The sequence below is a fragment of the Tamandua tetradactyla genome, chromosome 1 (assembly GCF_023851605.1).
Source record: "Tamandua tetradactyla isolate mTamTet1 chromosome 1, mTamTet1.pri, whole genome shotgun sequence".
NCBI lineage: Eukaryota > Metazoa > Chordata > Mammalia > Pilosa > Myrmecophagidae > Tamandua > Tamandua tetradactyla.
Window position 1 is genome coordinate 83,679,939 of NC_135327.1, and position 27,307 is coordinate 83,707,245.

The 27,307-nt window shown below is 38.0% G+C and overlaps 1 protein-coding gene across 3 annotated transcripts in view; it reads left to right on the plus strand.

Annotated features, from left to right (window-relative positions):
* The window catches only part of AMPH (amphiphysin), a 273,409-nt gene that overhangs the window by 207,812 nt on the left and 38,290 nt on the right, over window positions 1-27,307 (plus strand). For all 3 annotated transcript variants that reach the window (XM_077119505.1, XM_077119509.1, XM_077119513.1), the window contains one exon: window positions 18,089-18,145. In XM_077119505.1, the coding sequence (XP_076975620.1) occupies window positions 18,089-18,145 (57 nt within the window). The remainder of the gene's footprint in view (window positions 1-18,088; window positions 18,146-27,307) is intronic.

The following is a 27,307-nucleotide window of genomic DNA, read 5'->3' on the forward strand; positions in this document are numbered from 1 at the left end:
CTAGGGGACAGGCATCCTTTCAAACCAGCACACATATGCAACCCGAAACTTTCCCCTTCATTCATATTCACATTCATAAATCAGCACTATTAATTACACACAGGATAATGTGCTCCCATCATCACCATCCATTTCCAAACCGTTCAGTCAATCTAATTAGAAATTCTGTATAAATTATGCAACAACTCTCCATTCTCTGCCCCCAGTCTATCCTCTGGTAACCTATAACCATTGCCTTGTTGAATTCGTTTATTAGATGTAGTAGCTTTCTTGTCAAGTTTTGGGATTTTCTATATATACGATCATGCCATCTGCAAATAGAAAAAGTTTTACTTATTCCTTCTCAATTTGGATGTCTTTTATTTCTTTTTCTTGCCTAATTGCTCTGACTAGAACTTCCAATAAAATGTAAAATAACAGTGGTAACAGTGAGCATCCTTGTCTTGTTCCTGATCTTAGAGGGAAAACCTAAGTTTTTTCACCATTGAGTTTGATATTAGCTGTGGGTTTTTCACTCTATGCCCTTTATTAGGTTGAGGAAGTTTCCTTCTATTCCTATTTTTCTAGCTGTTTTTATGAAAAGAGTGTACTGCATTTTATCAGATGCTTTTTTATATCAATTGAGATGATCATGTGGTTTTCCCCCTTTGTTTTGTTGATATGGTACATTACATTAATTGATTGTCTTATGTTGACCCACCTTGCATACATAGGATAAAACCCACTTGATCATAGTGTGTAATTCTTTTGATATACTGTTGGATTCCAGTTGCAAGTATTTTGTTGAGGATTTTTACATCCTAAGAGAAATTTGTTTGTAATTCTCTTTTCTTGTAGTATCTTTATCTGGCTTTGGTATTAGGGTAATGTTGGACTCAAAAATGATCAGGTAGTGGAATAGTTTGAGCAAGATTGGTATTAATTCATTTTGGAATGATTGGCAGAATTCACCTGTGAAACCCTCTGGACCTGGGCTTTTTTCTTTGTAGGGAGGTTTTGTGATGGCTGATTCAATCTCTTGAAAGTTGTCTGTTGAAGTCTTCCATATCTACTCGAGTCAGCCTAAGTTGTTTGTGTATTTCTAGGAATTTTTCCATTTAATCTAGGTTTTCAGTTGTTCATAGTATCATATAGTTGTTCATTGTATCCTCTTATGATCATTTTATTTCTGTGGACTCAGTACTAATATCCCCCCTCTCATTTCTGATTTTATTAATTTGTGTCTTCTCTTTTTTTCTTTGTCAGTCTAGCAAAGAATTTGTCAATTTTATTGATCTTTTCAAAGAAAAAACTTTATTTTGTTAATTCTCTATTTTTTATTCTCAATTTCATTTATTTTTGCTCTAAACTTTATTTCATTTAGTGTTATAAATTTCTCACTCAGCACCACCTTTCTGCATCCCATAATTTTTTTGGGGGGGGATGCATGTCCAGGAATCAAACCTGGGTCTCCTGCATGGAAGGCGGTCATTCTAACCACTGAACTACCCTTGCACCCATCCCATAAACTTTGAGATGTTGTATTTTCGTTTTCATTTGTCTGAAGGTATTTACTGACTTTCCTTGCAATTTCTCTTTTTATCCATTAATTGTTAGAGGAGTATTAGCTTCCATATATTTGTAGGTTTTCCAGTTCTCTGCCATTCTTGATTTCCAGCTTCATTCCATTATGGTCAGAGAAGATACTTGTATGATTACAATATTTCTACATTTGTTGAGACTTGTTTTGTGACCCAACATGTGGTCTATCCTGGAGAATGATCCATGTGCCCTCAAGAAGAATGGATAACCTCTTGTTTGGGGTACAAGGTTCTGTATATGTCTTTTATATATAGTTCATTTACGATTTTATTCAACTTCTGTTTCCTTATTGATCTGCTATCTAGATGTTCTATAGTAACAAAGGAGGTTTTCTAGGGGTGACTCTTTTTTTTTTTTTTTTTTAATTTTAATTAGCTTTGCATTTTATTTTTAGTTTTACATCATTGGTGTATCTATTTAATTTACCTAAACATTTGCACCAAACACCCATTAAGTAACACCCATGCAAAAGTTTTAGAATCTTGCAAGTGGGAAAAATATAGGAACTGGAACCAGGAAAACTTGAATTCAAATTCCAGCTCTGTAACTTTACTTTCTTTAGCCTCAATTTCTTCACCTATAAAATGGAAATTATACTAATTATCCTCCAAGACAATTGTAAGGATTAGAAATTATATATTTATAATAGTTAGTACAGTTCCTAGGCACACAGCAAACATTCAGAAAGAGGTCATCATTATTATTAGAACCATTGTTTTGCTTATACCTGGAGGGCAATGGTTGTTTCTTGTTCAGTTTTCATTGCATGGCTCCCATCCCTGCAGTTTTAGAACACAATAGATATCGGAAGAATGGATGAATAAAAGTGTGGCAAGATTGCATTCACAAGTACCAATGCTATATTTTCCAACCTCTTTCTGTATCAGTTGTAGCCCAAGTGACATTTTTTTTTTTTTTTTTTTTTTTATTAACGGAAAGAAAAAAAAGAAATTAACACAACATTTAGAAATCATACCATTCTACATATGCACTCAGTAATTCTTAACATCATCACATAGATGCATGATCATTGTTTCTTAGTACATTTGCATCAGTTTAGAGGAACTAGCAACACAACAGAAAAAGCTATAAAATGTTAATATAAAGAAAAGAAATAAAAGTAGTAGTGATAGTAAAAAACAACAACAACAAACAAACCAACAAGCAAACAAAAACAAAAAAAAAACCCTATAGCTCAGATGCAGCTTCATTCAGTATTTTAACATGATTACTTTACAATTAGGTATTATTGTGCTGTCCATTTTTGAGTTTTTGTATCTAGTCCTGTTGCACAATCTGTATCCCTTCAGCTTCAATTACCCATTGTCTTACCCTGTTTCTAACTCCTGCTGAACTCTGTTACCAATGACATATTTCAAGTTTATTCTCAAATGTCCGTTCACAACAGTGGGACCATACAGTATTTGTCCTTTAGTTTTTGGCTGGATTCACTCAGCATAAAATTCTCTAGGTCCATCCATGTTATTACATGGTTCACAAGTTTATCTTGTCTTAAAGCTGCATAATATTCCATCGTATGTATATACCACAGTTTGTTTAGCCACTCTTCTGTTGATGGAGATTTTGGCTGTTTCCATCTCTTTGCAATTGTAAATAACGCTGCTATCAACATTGGTGTGCAAATGTCCGTTTGTGTCTTTGCCCTTAAGTCCTTTGAGTAGATACCTAGCAATGGTATTGCTGGGTCGTATGGCAATTCTATATTCAGCTTTTTGAGGAACCGCCAAACTGCCTTCCACAGTGGTTGCACCCTTTGACATTCCCACCAACAGTGAATAAGTGTGCCTCTTTCTCCGCATCCTCTCCAGCACTTGTCATTTTCTGTTTTGTTGATAATGGCCATTCTGGTGGGTGTGAGATGATATCTCATTGTGGTTTTGATTTGCATTTCTCTAATGGCCAGGGACATTGAGCATCTCTTCATTTGCCTCTTGGCCATCCGTATTTCTTCTTCTGGTAGGTGTCTGTTTAAGTCTTTTTCCCATTTTGTAATTGGGTTGGCTGTCTTTTTGTTGTTGAGTTGAATAATCTCTTTATAAATTCTGGATACTAGACCCTTATCTGATATGTCATTTCCAAATATTGTCTCCCATTGTGTAGGCTGTCTTTCTACTTTCTTGATGAAGTTCTCTGATGCACAAAAGTGTTTAATTTTGAGAAGCTCCCATTTATTTATTTCCTTCTTCAGTGTTCTTGCTTTAGGTTTAAGGTCCATAAAACCACCTCCAGTTGTAAGATCCATAAGATATCTCCCAACATTTTCCTCTAACTGTTTTATGGTCTTAGACCTAATGTTTAGATCTTTGATCCATTTTGAGTTAACTTTTGTATAGGGTGTGAGAGATGGGTCTTCTTTCATTCTTTTGCATATGGATATCCAGTTCTCTAGGCACCATTTATTGAAGAGACTGTTCTGTCCCAGGTGAGTTGGCTTGACAGCCTTATCAAAGATCAAATGTCCATAGATGAGAGGGTCTATATCTGAGCACTCTATTCGATTCCATTGGTCGATATATCTATCTTTATGCCAATACCATGCTGTTTTGACCACTGTGGCTTCATAATATGCCTTAAAGTCAGGCAGCGCGAGACCTCCAGCTTCGTTTTTTTTCCTCAAGATGTTTTTAGCAATTCGGGGTACCCTGCCCTTCCAGATAAATTTGCTTATTGGTTTTTCTATTTCTGAAAAATATGTTGTTGGGATTTTGATTGGTATTGCATTGAATCTGTAAATCAATTTAGGTAGGATTGACATCTTAACTATATTTAGTCTTCCAATCCATGAACACGGTACGCCCTTCCATCTATTTAGGTCTTCTGTGATTTCTTTTAACAGTTTTTTGTAGTTTTCTTTATATAGGTTTTTTGTCTCTTTGGTTAAATTTATTCCTAGGTATTTTATTCTTTTAGTTGCGATTGTAAATGGGATTCGTTTCTTGATTTCTACCTCAGCTTGTTCATTACTAGTGTATAGAAAAGCTACAGATTTTTGAATGTTGATCTTGTAGCCTGCTACTTTGCTGTACTCATTTATTAGCTCTAGTAATTTTGTTGTGGATTTTTCTGGGTTTTCTACATATAGTATCATATCGTCTGCAAACAGTGATAGTTTTACTTCTTCCTTTCCAATTTTGATGCCTTGTATTTCTTTTTCTTGCCTAATTGCTCTGGCTAGAACTTCCAACACAATGTTGAATAATAGTGGTGATAGTGGACATCCTTGTCTTGTTCCTGATCTTAGGGGGAAAGTTTTCAATTTTTCCCCATTGAGGATGATATTAGCTGTGGGTTTTTCATATATTCCCTCTATCATTTTAAGGAAGTTCCCTTGTATTCCTATCTTTTGAAGTGTTTTCAGCAGGAAAGGATGTTGAATCTTGTCAAATGCCTTCTCTGCATCAATTGAGATGATCATGTGATTTTTCTGCTTTGATTTGTTGATATGGTGTATTACATTAATTGATTTTCTTATGTTGAACCATCCTTGCATACCTGGGATGAATCCTACTTGGTCATGATGTATAATTCTTTTAATGTGTTGTTGGATACGATTTGCTAGAATTTTATTGAGGATTTTTGCATCTGTATTCATTAGAGAGATTGGTCTGTAGTTTTCTTTTTTTGTAATATCTTTGCCTGGTTTTGGTATGAGGGTGATGTTGGCTTCATAGAATGAATTAGGTAGTTTTCCCTCCACTTCGATTATGTTGAAGAGTTTGAGGAGAGTAGGTACTAATTCTTTCTGGAATGTTTGATAGAATTCACATGTGAAGCCGTCTGGTCCTGGACTTTTCTTTTTAGGGAGCTTTTGAATAACTAATTCAATCTCTTTACTTGTGATTGGTTTGTTGAGGTCGTCTATTTCTTCTTGAGTCAAAGTTGGTTGTTCCTGTCTTTCCAGGAACCTGTCCATTTCTTCTAAATTGTTGTATTTATTAGCGTAAAGTTGTTCATAGTATCCTGTTATTACCTCCTTTATTTCTGTGAGGTCAGTAGTTATGTCTCCTCTTTCATTTCTAATCTTATTTATTTGCATCCTCTCTCTTCTTCTTTTTGTCAATCTTGCTAAGGGCCCATCAATCTTGTTGATTATCTCATAGAACCAACTTCTGGTCTTATTGATTTTCTCTATTGTTTTCATGTTTTCAATTTCATTTATTTCTGCTCTAATCTTTGTTATTTCTTTCCTTTTGCTTGCTTTGGGATTAGTTTGCTGTTCTTTCTCCAGTTCTTCCAAGTGGACAGTTAATTCCTGCATTTTTGCCTTTTCTTCTTTTCTGATAAAGGCATTTAGGGCAATAAATTTCCCTCTTAGCACTGCCTTTGCTGCGTCCCATAAGTTTTGATATGTTGTGTCTTCATTTTCATTTGCCTCTAGGTATTTACTAATTTCTCTTGCAATTTCTTCTTTGACCCACTTGTTGTTTAAGAGTGTGTTGTTGAGCCTCCATGTATTTATGAATTTTCTGGCACTCCGCCTATTATTGATTTCCAACTTCATTCCTTTATGATCCGAGAAAGTGTTGTGTATGATTTCAATCTTTTTAAATTTGTTAAGACTTGCTTTGTGACCCAGCATATGGTCTATCTTTGAGAATGATCCATGAGCACTTGAAAAAAAGGTGTATCCTGCTGTTGTGGGATGTAATGTCCTATAAATGTCTGTTAAGTCAAGTTCATTTATAGTAATATTCAGGTTCTCTATTTCTTTATTGATCCTCTGTGTAGATGTTCTGTCCATTGATGAGAGTGGTGAATTGAAGTCTCCAACTATTATGGTATATGTGTCTATTTCCCTTTTCAGTGTTTGCAGTGTATTCCTCACGTATTTTGGGGCATTCTGGTTCGGTGCGTAAATATTTATGATTGTTATGTCTTCTTGTTTAATTGTTCCTTTTATTAGTATATAGTGTCCTTCTTTGTCTCTTTTAACTGTTTTACATTTGAAGTCTAATTTGTTGGATATTAGTATAGCCACTCCTGCTCTTTTCTGGTTGTTGTTTGCATGAAATATCTTTTCCCAACCTTTCACTTTCAACCTATATTTATCTTTGGGTCTAAGATGTGTTTCCTGTAGACAGCATATAGAAGGATCCTGTTTTTTAATCCATTCTGCCAGTCTATGTCTTTTAATTGGGGAATTCAGTCCATTGACATTTAGAGTTATTACTGTTTGGATAATATTTTCCTCTACCATTTTGCCTTTTGTATTATATATATCATATCTGTCTTTCCTTCTTTCTACACTTTTCTCCATGTCTCTCTCTTCTGTCTTTTTGTATCTGACTCTAGTGCTTCCTTTAGTATTTCTTGCAAAGCTGGTCTCTTGGTCACAAATTCTCTTAGTGACTTTTTGTCTGAGAATGTTTTAAATTCTCCCTCATTTTTGAAGGACAATTTTGCTGGATATAGGAGTCTTGGCTGGCAGTTTTTCTCTTTTAGTAACTTAAATATATCATCCCACTGTCTTCTAGCTTCCATGGTTTCTGCTGAGAAATCTACACATAGTCTTATTGGGTTTCCCTTGTATATGACGGATTGTTTTTCTCTCGCTGCCTTCAAGATCCTCTCTTTCTCTTTGACCTCTGACATTCTAACTAGTAAGTGTCTTGGGAAACGACTATTTGTGTCTAATCTCTTTGGGGTGCGCTGCACTTCTTGGATCTGTAATTTTAGGTCTTTCATAAGAGTTGGGAAATTTTCAGTGATAATTTCTTCCATTAGTTTTTCTCCTCCTTTTCCCTTCTCTTCTCCTTCTGGGATACCCACTACACGTATATTTGTACGGTTCACATTGTCCTTGAGTTCCCTGATACCTTGTTCAAATTTTTCCATTCTTTTCCGGATAGTTTCTGTTTCTTTTTGGAGTTCAGATGTTCCATCCTCCAAATCACTAATTCTATCTTCTGTCTCTTTGAATCTATCATTGTAGGTATCCATTGTTTTTTCCATCTTTTCTACTTTATCTTTCACTTCCATAAGTTCTGTGATTTGTTTTTTCAGTTTTTCTATTTCTTCTTTATGTTCAGCCCATGTCTTCTTCATGTCCTCCCTCAATTTATCGATTTCGTTTTTGAAGAGGTTTTCCATTTCTGTTCGTATATTCAGCATTAGTTGTTTCAGCTCCTGTATCTCATTTGAACTATTGGTTTCTTCGTTTGACTGGGCCATATGTTCAATTTTCTGAGCGTGATCCGTTATCTTCTGCTGGCGTCTGGGCATTTAGTCAGATTTCCCCGGGTGTTCGACCCCACAGGTTGAAAGATTTTTCTGCGCAGTCTCTGGGTTCTGTTCTTCCTATCCTGCCCAGTAGGTGGCGCACGTGGCACACGCCTGTCTGTGGGTTCCACCAGCGAAAGTTGCTGTGGGTCCCTCAACTCTGGAAAACTCTCGCCGTAGGGGAGGTTCGGCAACCGAAGCGTCTTGGAAGAATGCCAGCCGGCCCGGGGTTCCAAACGCGGGGAGGGTCGCCGGCTGTCGCAGCACAGGAGAGCGTCCGGCCAAATTAGCTAGTCGGCCCGGGGCACCAAGCGTGGCGTGAGGGCGCCAGCTGTCGCAGCCCGGGAGAATGCACTGCTCCCAGCCGACGGGGGAGTCACGTGTTTGGAAGGGATCCCCCGGTCACTGTTCTCCGCAGTCTGGGGATTTCCGACCCAACTATCTCAGTTGTTCCGGGGGGCCTCGTTTGGTGGGGGCACCAGCCGCCGCGGCCTAAGGGGACCGCCTGTCCAATTCTACCAGCTGGCCTGGGAAGGTGGAAGGGAGGGACTCCGGTCGCTTGCTGTCCCACCCAGGAAAGCCCGTGCCCCTTGGTGATCTCACCGGAGCTGGTTCTCCCAGATAGTCAGCCGTTCCAGGATGGGGTACGCTGTCCCTTTGATCTCCCTCGTGGCTCCGGGAGCTGCTCTGTATTATCTCCACTCCCCCAGTAGTTGTTCTGGAGGAGGAAAGGTGAGGGCGGCAAGGCTGTCGAGGCTGGTGGCGGAGGAGCACGGTGAAGGCGGGGGAAGAGGGCACCGTGTTGGTTGGAGAGCAGCCGGAGCAGGAGGGGGAGGAGGGGGGTAGGGAGGTCGGGCGGCTCGGCTGCTGCGGGGCGCGTGCGCCGCGCGGCGGTCCGGCGGAGAGAGAGAGGGGGTAGGGAGGTCGGGCGGCTCGGCTGCTGCGGGGCGCGTGCGCCGCGCGGCGGTCCGGCGGAGAGAGAGAGGGGGTAGGGAGGTCGGGCGGCTCGGCTGCTGCGGGGCGCGTGCGCCGCGCGGCGGTCCGGCGGAGAGAGAGAGGGGGTAGGGAGGTCGGGCGGCTCGGCTGCTGCGGGGCGCGTGCGCCGCGCGGCGGTCCGGCGGAGAGAGAGAGGGGGTAGGGAGGTCGGGCGGCTCGGCTGCTGCGGGGCGCGTGCGCCGCGCGGCGGTCCGGCGGAGAGAGAGAGAGGGTAGGGAGGTCGGGCGGCTCGGCTGCTGCGGGGCGCGTGCGCCGCGCGGCGGTCCGGCGGAGAGAGAGAGGGGGTAGGGAGGTCGGGCGGCTCGGCTGCTGCGGGGCGCGTGCGCCGCGCGGCGGTCCGGCGGAGAGAGAGAGGGGGTAGGGAGGTCGGGCGGCTCGGCTGCCTCTCTAGGGGTGACTCTTAGGCCTAATTTTAAGTGGGCTTAGCCTATCCTCTGTAGGAATAAGTTTCATAGGGGTAAATCCCAAGATTGAGGGCTTGGCCTATTTGATATGTTTGTCCCTACTGTTTGTGAGAATATTAGAAATTCTCCACATGGGGAAGTTGAATATTTCCTCCTTCTCCCCAGTCCCCCAAGGGGACCTTGCAAATACTTCTTTATTCACTGCCAAAATTACTCTAGAATATATTGGGGCATCACACTAGCCTGGATAAACCAACAAGATCTCATGCCCTAATCAATATTCCATGTACTTATGGTGTTTAACTAAACTGACCAAGTTAAATTAGGAAGTGCACTACCCAAAATATAAATTTTGCACCAAATAAACATCTCTCCCTTTGGTCTCACACAGAAGTTGAAGTTTTAAAATATGGACAATATCATCCTTCATGCTGTATTCTGATTTACCTAAGTCCTATCCAGATCAGCTTCATTCATGTCTCTGCTCAAAGTCTCTGTCAACGTTTTTAACAGCTCCTACCTGGGGTCCTTCTGACTTTAATAGCTTCAGAGCTCTAACTCTGAGTCTCAGGTGTCACATAAATAACCATAGTTTCTGGGAACCACCAGGTTATAAATAAACAGTTCAGTATCTCAGAATTTAGAAATAACAGTTACAACTCCTGAATATATGTGACTGCTGTAAGAGTTATAACCTTGACCCTTTACTATAGGTCCCAATTTGATAACACATACTCTCAATTTCAGTTCACTGAGTTTTTATGTTCTAGTTAGTCCATATGAGTGAGGCCGGATCATTTTTGTCTTTTTTGATCTTGACGTTTCATTCAACATAGAGTCCTTAAGGTTCATACACCTAGTTGCATGCCTCACAACTTCATTCCTTCTTATGGCAATTCAGTAGACCATTGTATGTATACACCACAGTTACCCCTTCCATTCCTCAGTTGTTGTGCCCTTAGGCCACATCCATCCAGTGTGGATCACAAACACTGCCACCAGAAACACCAGCGTGCAGATGTCCATTTGTGTCCCCACACTCAGTTCCTCCAGGTATATATGAGCAATGGGATTTCAGGATCATATGGCAACCCTACCCCTAGCCTCCTGTGGAACCACCACACTGCTCTCCAAAGGGCTGCACCTCTCAGTATCTCTGCGGACAGTCAATAGGTACATCTCTTTCTCTGCATGTTCTCTAGCACTTCTTTCTCTCTCCATTTTTAAGCAGTTTTAGTCATACATCATACAATCCAACCTAAGTATATAGACGTGTCTTCACCACCATAATCTATCTGAATACATTTCCTTTTCTTCCACAAAGAATCCATACCCTTTACCCCATGCCCCTCCTGTTGACATTTAATTTTGACATAATTCCTTTTTTAGGCATTCATTGGGAGCATATTACAATGTTACTATTGACTATAGACCCTATTTTCAGTACCCGGAAATGTTGACATTCATTTGTTCTCTCTCTTGCAAAAAAATTTTTTTATATGTACATTAAATCACCATAATTATCCACTCTAGGCATTCCTAAATTATACTGTCTCAGCCTTTATCGTCTGTCTTTCCTTCTAGTTTCATATGTGCCCCCAGTCCTTTTTCCTCAATCATATTTACATTCAACTTCAGTCAGCATATTTATATTATTATCCTTTAATCAGGTAGTATTATGCTGTCCATTTCTGAATTTTTACAATCAGTCCTATTGTACAATCTGTATGCCTTCAGCACCAGTTACCCAATCTATATCTTATTTCTATCTCCTGATAACCTGTGTTCTTAAGCTCAGTTCTCAGAGTTCACTGATTAATGTTTTAATGAGTTTTGTTTCTGCCTACTTTCACTCTGCATAATGTCATCAAGGTTCATCCACATTGTTCCATGCTTCATGACTTTATTCTGTCTTACAGCTGCATAATATTCCATTATATCCACAGCTTGTTTAGCTACTCATCGAGTGATGGACATTTTGCAGTCATAAATTATGCTGCTATGAACATTGGTGTGCAAATGTCTGTTTGTGACCTTGTTCTCAAATCCTCTGAAAGTATACCAAATAATAGGATTGATGGATCACATGGCAATTCATACTTAGCTCCCTTAGGAAATGCCAGATTACATTCCAGAGCGGTTATATAATTTTACATTCCCACCAACAGTGGATAAGTGTGCCTCTTTTTCCACATCCTCTCCAGCACTTGTCATTTTCTGTTTTTTGATAATGGCCATTCTAGTGGGTGTCAGATGGTACCTGATTGTGGGTTTGACTTGCATTTCCCAAATAGCCAGTGAAGTTGAGCATCTGTTCATGTGCCTTTTAGCCATTTGTATTTCCTCTTCTCAGAAGTGTCTGTTCATGTCTTTTGTCCATTTTTTAATTGGGTTGTTTGTCTTTTAGTTGTTAAATTGAAGAATCTTTTTTACATGTTCTGGATATTTAACCCTTATCAATATGTGGTTTCCATTGTGTAGGCTGTCTTTTTACTTTCTTGATAAAGTTCTTTGATGCACGAGAGTGTTTAATTTTGAGGGGTTTCATTTATCTGTTCCTTTTTTCAATGTACATGCTTTGGATATATAGTCTAGGAAACCATCTTCTATTACAAGATTTATAGGATATTTCCCTGCATTTTCTTCTAAAGGTTTTATGGTCTCAGTGCTAATGTTGAGGTCTTTGATACATTTGATTTTTGAATAGGGTGACATATGGATTCTCTTTCATTCTTTTGCATATGGATATTCAGTTCTCCAAGCAACATTTATTGAAGAAGCTACTCTGTCCCAAGTGAATTGGTTTGACTGCCTTATCAAAGATCAGTTGTCCATTGATCAGACGGTCTAATTCTGAACAGTCTATTTGATTCCATTGTCCGTAAGTCTGTCTTTATGTCAGTACCATGATGTTTTGATCACTGTAGCTTCATAATATGCTTCAAAGTTAAATAGTGTGACACCTCCCACTTCATTTTCTTTCTCAAGATATTTTTAGCTATTTGGGGAACTGGTCCCTTCCAAACAAGTTTGGTTATTGCTTTTTCTGTTACTGCAAAGTAAGTTGTCAGGATTTTGATTGGTATTGCATTGAATCTATAAAACAGTTTGGGTAGAACTGGCATTTTAACTTTATTTAGTCTTCCAATCCATAAGCACAGTATGCCCTCCATTTATTTAGTTCTTCCATGGCTGCTTTTAATATTTCTTGTAGTTTTCTGTGTATAGGTCTTTTGTATTCTTAGTTAAATTTATTCCTAAATAGTTGATTCTTTTGTTTGCTATTATAAATGGATTTTTTCCCTTGATTTCCTCCTTAGATTGCTCATTGGTAGTGTATAGACATACTACTGTTTTTTGGTGTTGGTCTCCAACCCTGCCACTTTGCTGTATTTGTTAGCTCTAGTAGCTTTGCTATAGATTTTTCAGTATTTTCAACATATAGTGTCATGCTATCTTCAAACAATGAGAATTTTACTTCTTCCTTTCCAATTTGGATGCCTTTTATTTCTTTTTCTTGTCTGATTGCTCTGGCTAGAACTTCTAGCACAATGTTGAGAAACAGTGATGACAGTGGGCATCCTTGTCTTGTTCCTGATCTCAGAGGGAAAGCTTTCAGTCTTTCCCCATTGAGGATGATGCTAGCTGTGGATTTTTCATATATTCCCTTTATCTTGTTGAGGAAGTTCTCTTCTATTCCTATCATTTGAAGTGTTTTCATCAAGAAAGAATGTCGGATTTTGTCAAATGCCTTTTCTGCATCAATCAAGATGATCATGTGGTTTTTCCTGCTTTAATTTGTTGATAATGGTTTATTACATTAATTGATTTTTTAATTTTGAATCATCCTTGCATACCTGAAATAAATCCCACTTGGTCATGGTATATAATTCTTTAAACTTGCTACTGAACTTGATTTGCAAGTATTTTGTTGAGGATTTTTGCATCTATATTCATTAGAGAGATTGGCCTGTAATTTTCTTATACTGTCTTTGTCTGGCTTTAGTATTAGTGTGATGTTGGCTTCATAGAATGAGTTAGGTAGTTTTCCTTCCTCTTCAGTTTTTTTGAAGAGTTGGAGCAGGATTGGTACTAATTCTTTCTTGAATGCTGGGTAAAATTTGTACATGAAGCCATCTGGTTCTTTTCTTTTTTGGGAGCTTCCTTATGACTGATTCAGTCTCTTTACTTGTGATTGCTTTTTTGAGGTCGTCTATTTCTTCTTGTGTCAATGTTGGTTGTTCATGCCTTTCTGGAAGTCATCCATTTCATCTATGTTGTCTAGTTTATTATCATATGTTTGCTTATAGTATCCTCTTATTACCTCCTTTATTTCTATGAGGTCATTGGTTAATGCTCCTCCTCCATTTCTAATTTTATTTATTTCATACTCTCTCTTTTTTGTTTTTGTCAACCTAGCTCAAGGTCCATTAATTTTATTGATTTTCTCAAAGAACCAACTTCTGGTTTTGTTGATTTCCTTGATTGTTTTCATGTTCTCAAATTCATTTATTTATGCTCTAATCTTCATTATTTCTTTCCTTCTGTTTGCTTTGGAGTTAATTTCATGTTCTTTTGTTAGTTCTTCCAAGTGAACAGTTAATTCTTTGATTTTTGTTCTTCTTTTTTAAATAGGCATTTACAGCAATAAAATTTCCTTCTTAACACTGTCTTTGCTGCATCCCACAAATTTTGATATGTTGTGTTTTCATGTTCATTTACCTTGAGATATTTACTTATTTTTCATGTAATTTATTCATTGACCCACTGGTTGTTTAAGAGTGTGTTGTTTTAGCCTCCATATATTTGTGAATTTTCTGTCCTTCTGCCTGTTATTGATTTCCAACTTCAATCTATTATGTTCTGGGAAAGTGTTTTGTTTTGCTTTATTTTTGAGAAAGTGTTTTGTATGATTTCAATCTTTTTAAATTGATTGAGACTTGCTTTGTGACCCAGCATACAGTTTGTCTTTGAGAATAATCCTTGAGCACTTGAGAAAATTGTGTCTCCTGCTGTTGTGGGGTATAATGTTCTGTAAATGTCTTTTAAGTTTAGTTCACTTATCATATTATTCAAATTCTCTGTTTCTTTGTTCATCCTCTATCTAGAGTCCTATCCATTGGTGAAAGTGGGGGAATTGAAGTCTCCAGCTATTATGGTAGAGATGTCTATTTCTCCCTGCAGTGTTGTCAGTGTTTGTCTCATGTACTTTGGAGCACTGTGGCTTGGTGCATAAATAGTTATGATTGCTAAGTCTTCCTGTTGAATTGTTCCTTTTATTAATTCATAGTGTTCTTCTTTGTCTCTTTTAACTGTTTTATATTTGAAGTCTAATTTGTTAGATATTAGTATAGCTACTCCTGCTCTTTTCTGATTGTTTGCATGAAATATATTTTCCCAACCTTTCATTTTCGATTTATTTTTGTCCTTGGGTCTAAAATGAGTCTCCTGTAGACAGCATAGAGATGGGTTCTGTTTTTTAATCCATTTTGCCTGTCCATGTCTTTTGATTGGAGAGTTTAATCCATTAACATTCAGTAAAGGCAGTACTTTCTTCTACCATTTTGTCTTCTCGGTTTTATATATCATATCTAACTTTGTTTTCACTTTTTACCTTTACTGATAGTCTTCATTTCTACACTCTGATCCAGACCTCTCTCTCCTGCCTTTTCCTATCTGCCTGTAATGCTCCCTTTAGTATTTCTTGCAGAGTGGTCTCTTGGTTACAGATTTTCTCACTGATTATTTATCTGAAAATATTTTAATCTACCCCTCATTTTTTTTTTTTTTTTTTTTTTTTTGCAAGGGCAGGCACTGGGAGTTGAACCCGCGTCTCCGGCATGGTAGGTGAGAACTCTGCTACTGAGCCACCATTGCACTGCCCTACCCCACATTTTTGAAGGATAATTTTGCTGCATATAGAATTCTTGGTTGGCAGTTTTTCTCTTTTAAAATCTTAAATATATCATAATTCTGCCTTCTTGCCTCCATGGGTTCTGCTGAGAAGTTCACACATTATTGGGCTTCACTGTATGTGATGGATTTCTCTTGTTGCTTTCAAAATAATCTCTATGTCTTTGACATCTGACAATCTGATTCGTAAGTAACTTGTAATAGATCTGTTTGGATCTATTCTATTTGGAGCATGCTTTACTTCTTGGATCTGTGATTTTATGTCTTCCATAAGAAACGGGAAATTTTTAGTGACTATTTCCTCCATTCATCTTTCTCCTCCTTTTCCTTTCTCTTCTTCTGGGACACCTACTCACATATATTCAGGTGCCTCATGTTGTCATTCAGTTCCCTGAGACCCTACTCATATTTTTCCATCCTTTTTGTTATATTTTCTTTTGTGTGTCAGGTTTCAAATGTCTTGTCCTCTGGTTCACTAATCCTTTCTTCTGCCTCTTCAAATCCATTGTTGTAGGTTTCCATTATTTTTTTTCTTCTCTTCTGTTGTGCCTTTCATTCCCATAAGATCTGTGATTTGTTTAAACATTTGAGTTCTATTTCGTTCACCCATAGCCTCCCTCAACTCATTGATTTGATTTTTGATGAGGTTTTCCATGTCTGTTTGAACATCCTGAATTACTTGTTTCAACTCCTGTATCTCATTTAAATTGTTGGTTTGTTCTTTCAACTGGGACTGGGCCATATCTTTGATTTTCCTAGTATGACTCATGATTTTTTGCTGTCCTTGAGGCATTTCATTTCCTTAATTAGTTTATTCTGGAGGTGGTTTTCACTCTTTTACCTAGCGTTATCTTGCTGGATAGCTTTGTTCTCTATCTGTTCTTTGACATTCCATTCAACTTATTGTAGACCTCTGGCATAGGTTCTGTTTTAACTGATCAAAATTGTTCAGTTCTTGCTTTTCTGTTTCTTGTCCTGCCTATGTGGAGCATTTTATTTTTATGGAGGGTCTCCTCAGATATTATGGACCTTGTTCAGATTTTCCCAGATCGAACAGATCCACATCTCAGGAGGAGAGTTGTCAGCATCAGTTTTCCCTGAGGGTGAGACCCAGCAGCTTCTAGACTCTGTGCTTTTCCGATCCTGCCCAGCATGTGACACTTTTCTGCCCATGGCTTCCCATCACCATAAAGTAATGTGATGTCTTTACAGCAGACTTTCCCTGCTGGGAACATGCTTGTGACAGAGGAGAGGGTGTAGGTTGACATTAATTGGTTCAGTTTTCCAATCCCTGGGGACTGAATTCCTTGAAGAAGGGATTCAACTTGAGCCAGGCCCCACCTTTTTCTTGGGGGAGGTACAGCCTTTAGGGAATTAACTCCTTTTACCTGACTAGTTACTTTGTCTCTCAGACAAGCTTAATTCTGCTGTTGCCTGGGTCAGTGCTGGAGCATGAGAGAAGGCTTCCAGGTCAATCTAATGAACTGTTAAGGAATAGAAAAAAACAAAAAAATTTTAAAAAGGCCTTTTCAGAGCTGGACCCCTGCTCCTTGGGCTTGTCAATCATGAACTTAAGTTGGCTCGTGGCTCTGTGTATCCCCAGGCTCTAAGTGCCATCTTTTCTTGGAGTCTAGCCCTTTTCCAGTATTTGGGGCTATTTGACTGAAAAAGCCTCTGTTTTGTTGTTGTTGTTGTTGTTTTTCATCAGCTCCACCCCATCTCTGCTGGGGCTAAAACTCCTTTTATCTTTAGTGCTTATTCCAGGTTTATCTGTGCTGGGGGCCTATTTTCAGTAGTAAGAATTTGTTAATTAATTCTGCAATTGGAGCTTGGTTGAGCTAAGCCTTTGCTGCTAGTAAAGTCTGTTTCCTCTCCTCTCAGGGAACCAGACTGCGGTGTCTGTGGGGGAGGGGCACTGGCCTCCACAGCTTAGGGACTTACAGTTCTGCGTGGGAGCTCAGCTGTTCCACCTGGTCCCGACTGGTCTACACTGTGTGTCTGGTCACTGATGTTCCCCCAGTAGTTATTCTGTTCTGTTTCTGGCTGTTTCCAAGGAGGATGAACCAAATTCCACACCTCACTAAGCCACCACCTTCCCTCCCCCCCCTAATTACTTTTTGATAGACTTCCTACCAGCCCCCCTGCTTTTTGCACGGCCCTGCCCACCTGTTCTTCATGGTCTCAATTGCCACGTCTTTGGGAGTTATGAGGAATAAATTGAGTTGCTTCTTGATATTTCTTACAGTACCTTAGAAGACAGACTTTTTTTATCTGCCAAGTTATTTGCTTCTCATTCGTTTGCTTTCAAGTTTTGAAAAATTTTGATGTCGTCTTTATTCCCATTCTTTCTACCCTTAAAGGTTTATGCCTTTACAAATCGCCTTTATTCTTACTGAGCTTGGATAATTCAGGGAACAGAGGCAATTGCATATGTTCAACGCACCATCTTTAAACAAATTCACTGTTCTTCCTTGCTGTTCCTTTAGATTTCCCCCAGTTTTTTTTTTTAGCTCAATAAATATACTGTATTATTTTTTAGGTTATGGCTCATAAATAACCCACTTTGCCACACTTAAGTGATAGTGAGATTGAATTTCCAACATTTAAAAAGTTTAAATTTGGAGCCTATAACTGCTAAAATCTAATCTGGTGTAGATGTCCAGAAGTTGTGGGAACTCAGAGAAGCCATGGACCAATGATGTCACTGAACATAGTGCCCCTTATTTATTAACTTTTGTCATATTTTACTAGTTTAGATTTATATTTAGAAAATCTAGCGTTAGGAATTACTTTTACACTTTTTTGTTCTGATTTAACAGAAGTGAGGACTTCTTAAAATTTGAGACTGTATTGTCATAATTGTTGGAAGCTCACTTAAATGATATGTTTTGTCTTTAGGAAATTTGCTATAACAATTAAATAATTTTTAATCTTGTTTTCCCCCCAATTTTCAGCCCCAGGACTCTTCTTTATTCACTATGCAGTCAGACCAGAGTATGATCAGTAATGTGGTAAGTTGTTTTGGGGAACTAATTCATTATAAAATAAATTGATCTTTCCAGGTTGTCCAGTATTTGAATTTTCAGAATGTGGTTTTCCCAGCCTCCTCTGTTTTAGAAAACAGGGGGAAAGCTTCTGAGAAATATCATTGTAACCTTTGACTTTGGTTACGTTAATTTATAAACGCACAGTGATCACAGCACAAACCTAAGTCTCTAATTATGGGCTTCAGTGGAATACAGGAAATCCACCAAGGAAATGGATTGAAAATGAAGTTTCCTCAAGAATTCATGCCTCAAAATAGATCCTTTCTTTTTTTGAACCCAAGGCTACCTCATTTCCTACCCCTTCTTTTTGTGAGTTGTAGAAGTAAGTATCAGCACACAGTAGAGGGATTGGCTGAGGATAAGATATTAAGATGTGCTTCCTAATTGGCACCACATGAGAAGAGAGAAAGCTTATCTAGTGAAATGAGTAGCAGAAAGAGTTACTCTTGAGGGTTAGAGAGTCTTTTTTTTATTTAGAGAATACTTTATCAGTTTCTGTAATCAAACCCATGTAGATAAGACCTTACATATTTAATACAATGCATTACCCCTGTACAAATGGAAAAAAAATAAGTTTAATGTTTCTAGCCCAATATGGCTTTTAATTTCTGTACAGTGTCAACTCAACACGATACAACTGGGATACTTTTTCCAAAGTTGATAGCACAGCTATAATTTCCAAAAATTCAAATTATATATATATGTGTGTGTGTGTGTGTGTGTGTTTCTATAAAAAGACCAACAGCAGTATGTTATGCATCAATAGTAGCAACAGCATTTTCAGGTTCTGCAGTCATCTGAATAAAAGTATAGAGACATCCAGCACACCCTATTAAAATCAAAAATCCCAGAAAACAGCAAGTTTTATTACTGCTATGGTACTTGGCACCATTTTTTATTAGCTTCTCAATCATCTGGAAAAAAATTCTAGAATAACATCATTAAAAACAAATCTGATCTAGTGCAGTCACTACTACCTATCACAAAGCAGGTACAAGATATTTTACATTCACAGAGGTATGATACAGTGTTGTCCTACATGTATAATACTAGAGGACTTTTTAAGTTCTTTTTAAATGCCTTTTAAGGCATTATTTGAGACTTGATTCTACTTTTCCAGCAGAGGGCCCAAAGGTTGATGTGACACAGCTCTGGTGAAAGAATGCACCTTCTTAGCAAGGATTTTCTTTAATTAGTGGTTCAGTTCTAAGGACATTGTGAGCTTAGAGGAGATTCTTGCAAGAGCAGTGTGAGGTTATCAAGGAAATCTAATCAGTGCCTCCCTACTAAAGTTGAATCAAGAGATCTTAAACGGAGTTACTTGTGAGCTTAACCATGATTTTGGCACTTCAGGGGTTAGTTTATGAGCTAACTGGTTTTCCCATGGGGATATTTTATACTCATCCAAGCTCCTGGCTTTTACATTAGAATCTGGGAATTGAGTTTAGGTAGATGAGATTTTCCTGTTCTGGAAAATTTGTCTTCAGGGTTGTAGTAGTTAGGTTCAGGTGTCACCTTGGCCAGGTGATGGTGCCTGGTTTAGTTGCTGTGGACTTAAATCATCAGCATGAGAAATGTACCTATGGTGACTACATCTGTGGTCTGCTAAGGGGAGTGTCTTCCGCAATGAATGATGTTTCAAATCAACTGGATGCTTAAAAGGAGAAATCAGAAGAGAGATAAGTAGCCCATCACAGCTCAGCTCAGAACCTACATAGAGAGAAGTAGCACAGCTCAGCTCAGAGCCTACATACACCCAAATGTTCAGAGATGCAGAGAGGACACATCCTGCAGAAAGCTGTTTGAAACCAGAAGCTGGAAGACAAGGCTAGCAGACATCGCTGTGTGCCTTCCGTGATGGCAGAGGAATCCAGATGAAAGCTAGCTGCCTTTCCTCTGAAGAACTGTAAATCTGTAACTAAGTAAATTCCCTTCATAAAATCTAATCCATTTCTGGTGTATTGCATTCCAGCAGCTTTAGCAAACTAAAGCAAAGGTTAATTTGGTACTTTTACAAAGGCAAATGTCTCTCTAATATGTCAAGAAAGTTGTTTTTGCCTTTTGGGTCACTAAGTTAAAGGTAGGGTTTGCATGGTCTGTAAATAAAAATTTAAATGTTTAAAATATAAATTATATCAGTGTTAATAATGGAGCCAGAGAAACTCATAGAATTCAGTGGTTTTAAAATTCCTTTGAATATCTGCTCTTCCCCACAGCTGGTTGTAGGGTTTTCTTGCCTGTCCTCCCCGTTCCTCCTCTTTCTTTTTTAGTGAAGCTGTTCATTGACAGAACAATCATGCATAAAATACAGTATTCCCAACACCACTCCACCACCAACCTCCTGACTGGTATGGAAAATTTGTTACAATTGATGAAAGCCTCTTTTAAAAATTGCAGTTAATTAAACTCCATGGTTTCACATAGGGCTCACTTTTTATGTAGTGTAGTTCCATAGATTTTTTTTTTTAATTATTCTGTTACTATTTTTTTTTGGCCTGGGCATGCACTGGGAATCAAACCCGGGTCTCTGGGATGGCAGGCAAGAACCCTGCCTGCTGAGCGACCATGACCTGCTTTCTGTTACCATTTTTACAATCTAATATTCCCCTCTTTTGATCACATTCAGATACATATTTCAGTGCTGTTAATTGCATTCAGTGTTGTGCTACCATCACCACCATCCACTAAAAAAAATTTCTATCACTAGAAATAGGAACCCTGTACATTCTGAGCCTTAACTTCTCATTTTCTATTCCAACCCATCACTGTTAACTATAGTCTAGATTCTGACTCTATGTGTTTGCTTATTCTAAGGATTTCAAACCAGTGAGATCATATAATATTTATCCTTTTGTGTCTGGCTTATTTCAGTTCAATGTGATATCTTTCAGGGTTCATCCATTTTGTCACATGTATGCAAGATTTCATTCCTTTTTATGGCTGAAAAAATTCCATTATATGTATATACCACATCTTATTTATTCATTCATCAGTTGATGAACATTTGGTTTGCTTCCATCTGTTGCAAATTGTGAATAATGTCGCTATGAACATTTGTGTGCAAATATATTTTTGAGTCCCTGCTTTCAGTTCTTTTATGTATATACCTAGTGGTGGAATTGCCAGGTGTTTCAGTTTGCTAAAGCTTAGGAAATGCAATGTATCAGAAATGGGTTGGTTTTTAAAATAGGGATTTATTAATTTACAAGTTAACAGTTCTGAGGTCATAAAAATGGCCAAATTAAGTCTTCAACAGGAAGATATTCTCCCCAAAGACTGGCTGCCAGTGATCCCAGCTCTTCTGTCGCACAGCCAGGCACGTAGTAATATCTGCTGGTCCTTCTCTCCCAGGGTCTGTTGCTTTCAGCTTGTGGCTTTAGTGGCTTCCTCTCTGTTTTCTGCATATCCTCTCTCAGCTCCTCTGTGGGGCTTTTTTCTGTCTTTTATCCTTATATTTATAAAGGACTCCAGAAAGAGGATCCAAATCCATCTTGAATGAGGTCAGACTCGTCTCAGTTGAAATAACCTAACCAAAAGGTCCCACCTATAAGAGGTCTACACCCACAGTAATGGATTAAAAGAATACGATCTTTTCTTGATACATACAGCTTCAAACTATCACATAGGATCATATGTTAGTTCTAAACCTAGTTTTCTGAGGAACCACCGGAGTGTCTTCCAGAGCAGCCGCACCAGTTTGCATTGCTCGCAGAAGGGAATGAGTGTTCCTATTTCTCCACATCCTCTCCAACACTTATTTTCCATTTTTTAATAGCAGCCATTCTAATGGGTGTGAAATGGAATCTCATTTTGGTTTTGATTTGCATTTCCCTGATGGCTAATGATGTTGAGCATTTTTCATGTACTTTCCATTTATCTCCTTTGGAGAGATGTCTGTTCAAGTCCTTTTCTCATTTTTTAGTTGAGATGTTTATCTCTGAGTTAAGATGAGGGATTTCTTTATGTATTCTGGATCTTCATCCTTTATTGGATATGTGCTTTTCATGTATTTTCTCCCATTGGGTAGGTTGCTGTTTTTCTTTTGTGATAATAAAGTCTTCTGAGGAACAAGAGTTTTTATCTTTGATGAAGTTTTTTTTTCTTTTGTTGCTTGTGCTTTGGGTGTAAAGTCTAAGAAACCATTGCCTAACACAAAGCCCTGAAGATGCTTCCTATTTTCTTTTGAAGCTTGATAGTTCTGGCTCTTATATTAAGGTATTTGATCCGTTGTGAATTGATTTTTGTATATGGTATGATGTAGGATCCTCCTTCTCTGTTTTGCAAATGAAGATCCAGTTTTCCTAGCATCGTTTGTTGAGAGACTCTTCTGTCACAATTGAGTGGTCTTTGCCACCTTGTCAAAAAATCAGTTGGGCTCAGAGCTCTGCTGAAACTACACCCAAAAAATCCAGCTCTGGGCTTCCCTAGTCCCCGGCCATGGGGTGGGATGCACGGGGGTGGGGGGCATAGGGGCAGGTGCAGCGACGCTGACCCGCTAAGGGGACACCTGGCTGAGGGACCACAGCCACCACAGTGCTCAGCGGGAGCCTAGGACTCCAGTCCCTGCGTGGGCTGCAGAGCTTGTCCCAACCGGGGACCCATCTCTTCCTCCTTTGACAGGTTTTGACCTTTGGGAGAGAGCCAATTCTGGAGATCAGCCTAACTTAGCCTTTTGATTGAGCACATACTTACTCACGTAATGCACTGGGAACATGATAGGTGATTAAGATTTAATAACAATAAAGTAAAGACTGTAGTAAAACAGCTCACTACTTAGCCTAGCAATTCTTATCCTGTGGCTATTGCCATCCCTTCCTCATGGAAAAAATTTTGAGTAGTGTTTCTCATTGACTATTAACAAAAGAGAGAAAAATGAATGTCCTAAACTTTTGAGATAGATTTGGCTTTAGTAAATATTTGGACAGAACACTTGCATATCTGGGATAAGAACTAGAAGACCATTGTTCATACATTCCCATCTATTATAAATCTATTTTCTTCCTCTTGTCAAGGGATTTCTTCGAATTTCTCTTTCATGCCTAGTAGCTTGATCCCTTTTAATGCAAAATTAACTCTTCCACCAGACATTAAGAGTTTATATCCTTACCTAGTTTATTTATAAACTATATCCCAGTTATTTCTAATATCTTTTTTAAAGCTCTATGCAATGAAAAATATGTCAGTGAAATAAGTTAAAGTTTTTGTTAAAATTACTATGCAAAGTGACAAGTTAGTTGCTATTTTTCTTATTATATTGAAATTAAATTCAACATTTATAATTTCTGCTTGGGTCTGTTTCTTGATTATTAGAACAAGGGATATATGTAAAAAATCTCATGAGTAACATTTTGATGACCATATTGGAAGCACAGATTTCCCTCTAGACTCTATAGAACTCTGAATAATCTGATATTTACTGCATTCCTGTAATTGAATCTTTGTCTTGAAGAATTTTGTTATTTTATATTTGTTTTATGCTAGACAGATTTTGTTTGAGAACTTCTGCTGAGGAAAAAAATGTTGAGCCACTTTTATACTATTGTTCCTCAATTTAACTTATTGAAGCTATTCTATATACTTTATTTTATAACAACACTGATCATTCCGTTCAAAGAATATCTTTAGGAAGTGGTAGAAAATGTAAATCACCTAGTGTTTGCTTTTTGTCCACATTTCACTATTTCATAATCTTCAAAAATGCTTATATTTATAGATCTGACATTTTCTGGGATATAAGTCCATTCAATACTAAGATCTTTTTTTTTCTCTTGAGCTTAATGCATATGATGACCATAGGGTAGTGGTTTTTAAGTTTTCATATAATTAGTTAAAAATACTATTTTAGGGCAGACAAAGGTGGCTCAATGGCAGAGTTCTCGCCTGCCATGCCAGAGACCCAGGTGCGATTCCCACTGCCTGCCCATGCTAAAAAATATATACTATTTTAGCATGAAGCAATTGAGTCTAGTATTTTCTGTCCCATGGTGTAAGTCCAGAAATGTTGCATAGATCTTTTTGTAAGAGAACTTGAAAATTTTGACTTAGTGTACACAGATTTTTATATTAGTTGATTTACATTTTCTTTAATAACTTTTCTGGCAGTATAGAAATATTGATGTTTGGCAAGCAGCATTAAAAATAGAATTAAAACATTAAAAAAAAACCAATTGGCTATAAATGTGAGGGTTGATTTCTGAGCTCTCAATTCTATTTCATTGGTCTATATGTCTGTTCTTGTGCCTGCCAATACCGTGCTGTGATTACTGTGACTTTTAATAAGTTTAAGATCAGGAAGTATGAGTACTCCAACTTCTTTCTTCTTTTTCAAAGTGGTTTTAGCTATTCGAGTACCTTACTTTGGTAGTTAAGTTCAGGTGTCAACTTGGCCAGGTGAAGGGTGTCTAATTTTATTGCTGTGGACAGGAGCCAATGGCATGTGAACCTCATCTGTTCCTGATTACATCTGCAGTCGGCTAGGAGGCATGTGTACTGCAATGAATGATGCTTGATTTAATTGGCTGGAAGCTTAAATGAGAGAGCTCAACGTAGCACAGCCCAAGCAGCTCAGCATACCTCATCTCAGCACTCACAGCTCAGCCCAGGCCTTTGGAGATGCAGAAAGGAATCACCCTGGGGAAAGTTGTTCGAGTCCAGAGGCCTGGAGAGAAGGCCAGCAGAGATTGCCCTGTGCCTTCCCATGTAAGAAAGAACCTCAGTTGAAAGTTAGCTGCCTTCCCTCTGAAGAACTATGCACTTTTAACTAGATAAATCCCCTTTTATTAAAAGCCAATCCATCTCTGGTATATTGCATTCCGGCAGCTAGCAAACTAGAACACTTGCCCTTACATATAAATTTGATGATTGACTTTTCAATTTCTGCAAAGAAGGCTTGAAATTTTTGTTGGTATTGCATTGAGTATATAAATTTCTTTGGTTTGTATTGACATATTAATTGGAAGATATTTTGTCTTCCAATCCATGAACACAGAATGTCCATCCATTTATTTAGGTCTTGTATTTATTTTAGAAGTGTTTTATAATTATCTGTGTTTGAATCCTTTACATCCTTAGATTTATTCGTAGATATGTGATTCTTTTATCTGCTATTGTGAATGGAATTGTATTTCTTCCAATTGTTCATTGTTTGCATATAGAAACGCTACTGATTTTTCAGTGTTGATCTTGTACCCTGCCACTATTGAATTCATGTGTAAGCTAAGAACATTCTTGTGTATTTTTCAGGATTTTCTGTATATAGGATCATATCAACTACAAATAGGGAAAGTTTTACTTCTTCCTTTCCAATTTGGTTGCCTTTTATTTCTTTTTCTTGCTTAATTGTTCTGGCAAGAACTTCTGGTATGTTGTTGAATAAGTGTTGACAGTAGGCATCCTTCTCTTGTTCCTGATCTTAGAGGGAAAACTTTCCCATAGGGTGTTAGCTGTGGGCTTTTCAAAGATGCCCTTTATCATGTTAAGAAAGTGTCCTTCTATTCCTGGTGTTCTAATTCTTTTGATCATGAAAGGGTGAGGTATTTTGTCAGATGCCTTTTTTACATCAATTGAGATGACCATGTGTTATTTTTCCTTCATCCTGTTGATGTGGTACATTATATTAATTGAGAACCAAACTTATACCAAGGATAAGTCCCACTTGATCTGGTATATAATTCTTCTAATATGCTCTTGGATTCAGTTTGCTGGTATTTTGTTGAAAGTTTTTGCATTTATAGCCATAATAGAGATTGGACTTTAGTTTTCCTTTCTTGTGGTATCTTTATCTGTCTTAGGTATGAGGGTGATGTTGGCCTCATAGAATGGATTGTGGAATTCTTCCTTCTCTTCAGTTTTTGACAGTTTGGGTGGAATTGGAAGGAAGCCTTCTTGGAGTGAAGCCATCTGATCCTGGACTTTCTTTATTGGGAGGTTTTTGATTACTGATTTAATTTCTTTAGTAGTAATTGGTTTGTTGATATTTTCTATTTCTCTTTTTATTCAATGTAGGTAGTGTGTGTGTTTCTAAGAATTTGTCCATCACATCTAGGTTTTCTAATTTATTGATGTACAGGATATTGATGGTAACTTCTTATAGTCCTTTTTATTCCAGTGTGGTTGGTAGTAATGTCCCTCTTTTTGTTTCTGATTTTTATTATTTGTATCCTCTATCTTTTTTTTTTTTGTCAGTCTAGCTAAAGGTTTGTCGATATTTTGGTTGTTTTCAAAGAACCAGCTTTTGGTGTTGTTGAGTCTCACTATTGTATTTTAGTTTGTTGAGTTTTTATTTCATTTATCTGTGCGCTGATCTTCGTTATTTCTTTCCTTCTACTTACTTTGGCTTAGTTTGCCTTTCTTTTTCTAGTTCTTCAGTTTTGGAAGTTAGGACTCTGGTTTGAAATCTTTTTAATGTAAGCATTTAGAGCTATAAATTTCCGTCTCAGCACTGCCTTCACTGCATCTTGTATGTTTTGGTATATTGTATTTTTACTTTCATTTGCCTTAAGATATTTTCCAATTTCATTTCTGATTTCTTCTTTGACCCATTGGTTATTTAAGAATATCTTTTTTAATTTCCATATATTTGTGAATTTTCAATTTCTTCTTCTGCTATTGATTTCTAACTTCTTCCTATTATGGTCATAGAATTTACATTATATGATTTCAATATTTTTAATTTATTGAGACTTGTTTTTTGACCCAGGATATGGTCTATCCTGGAGAATGACCCATGTGCAGTTGAGAAGATATGTGTGTGCTAGGTCTAATTGGTTTAGTGTATCATTTAAGTCCTGTACTTCCTCATTGATCATCTCACTAGGTATTCTATCCATTATCAAAAATGGTATGTTAGAGTCTCCTACTATTAATGTAGAACTGTCAGTATACATCCAAGAAGCCCAGATATCACCAAACAGTATAAACCTGAGGAGAAGCATACTCTGCCACATGCTAGTCAAGATGTCAAATGCAATGTTCAGTGAGAAATTTCTGAAAGCTGCAAGAGTAAAGCAATAGGTTATGTACAACAGAGTCCCAATTAGATAAAAAACCAGTTTCTTATCAGAAACCATGGAGGCAAGAAGGAATTGCGTTGAAATACTTGAAGTGCTGAAAGAAAACAATTGCCAA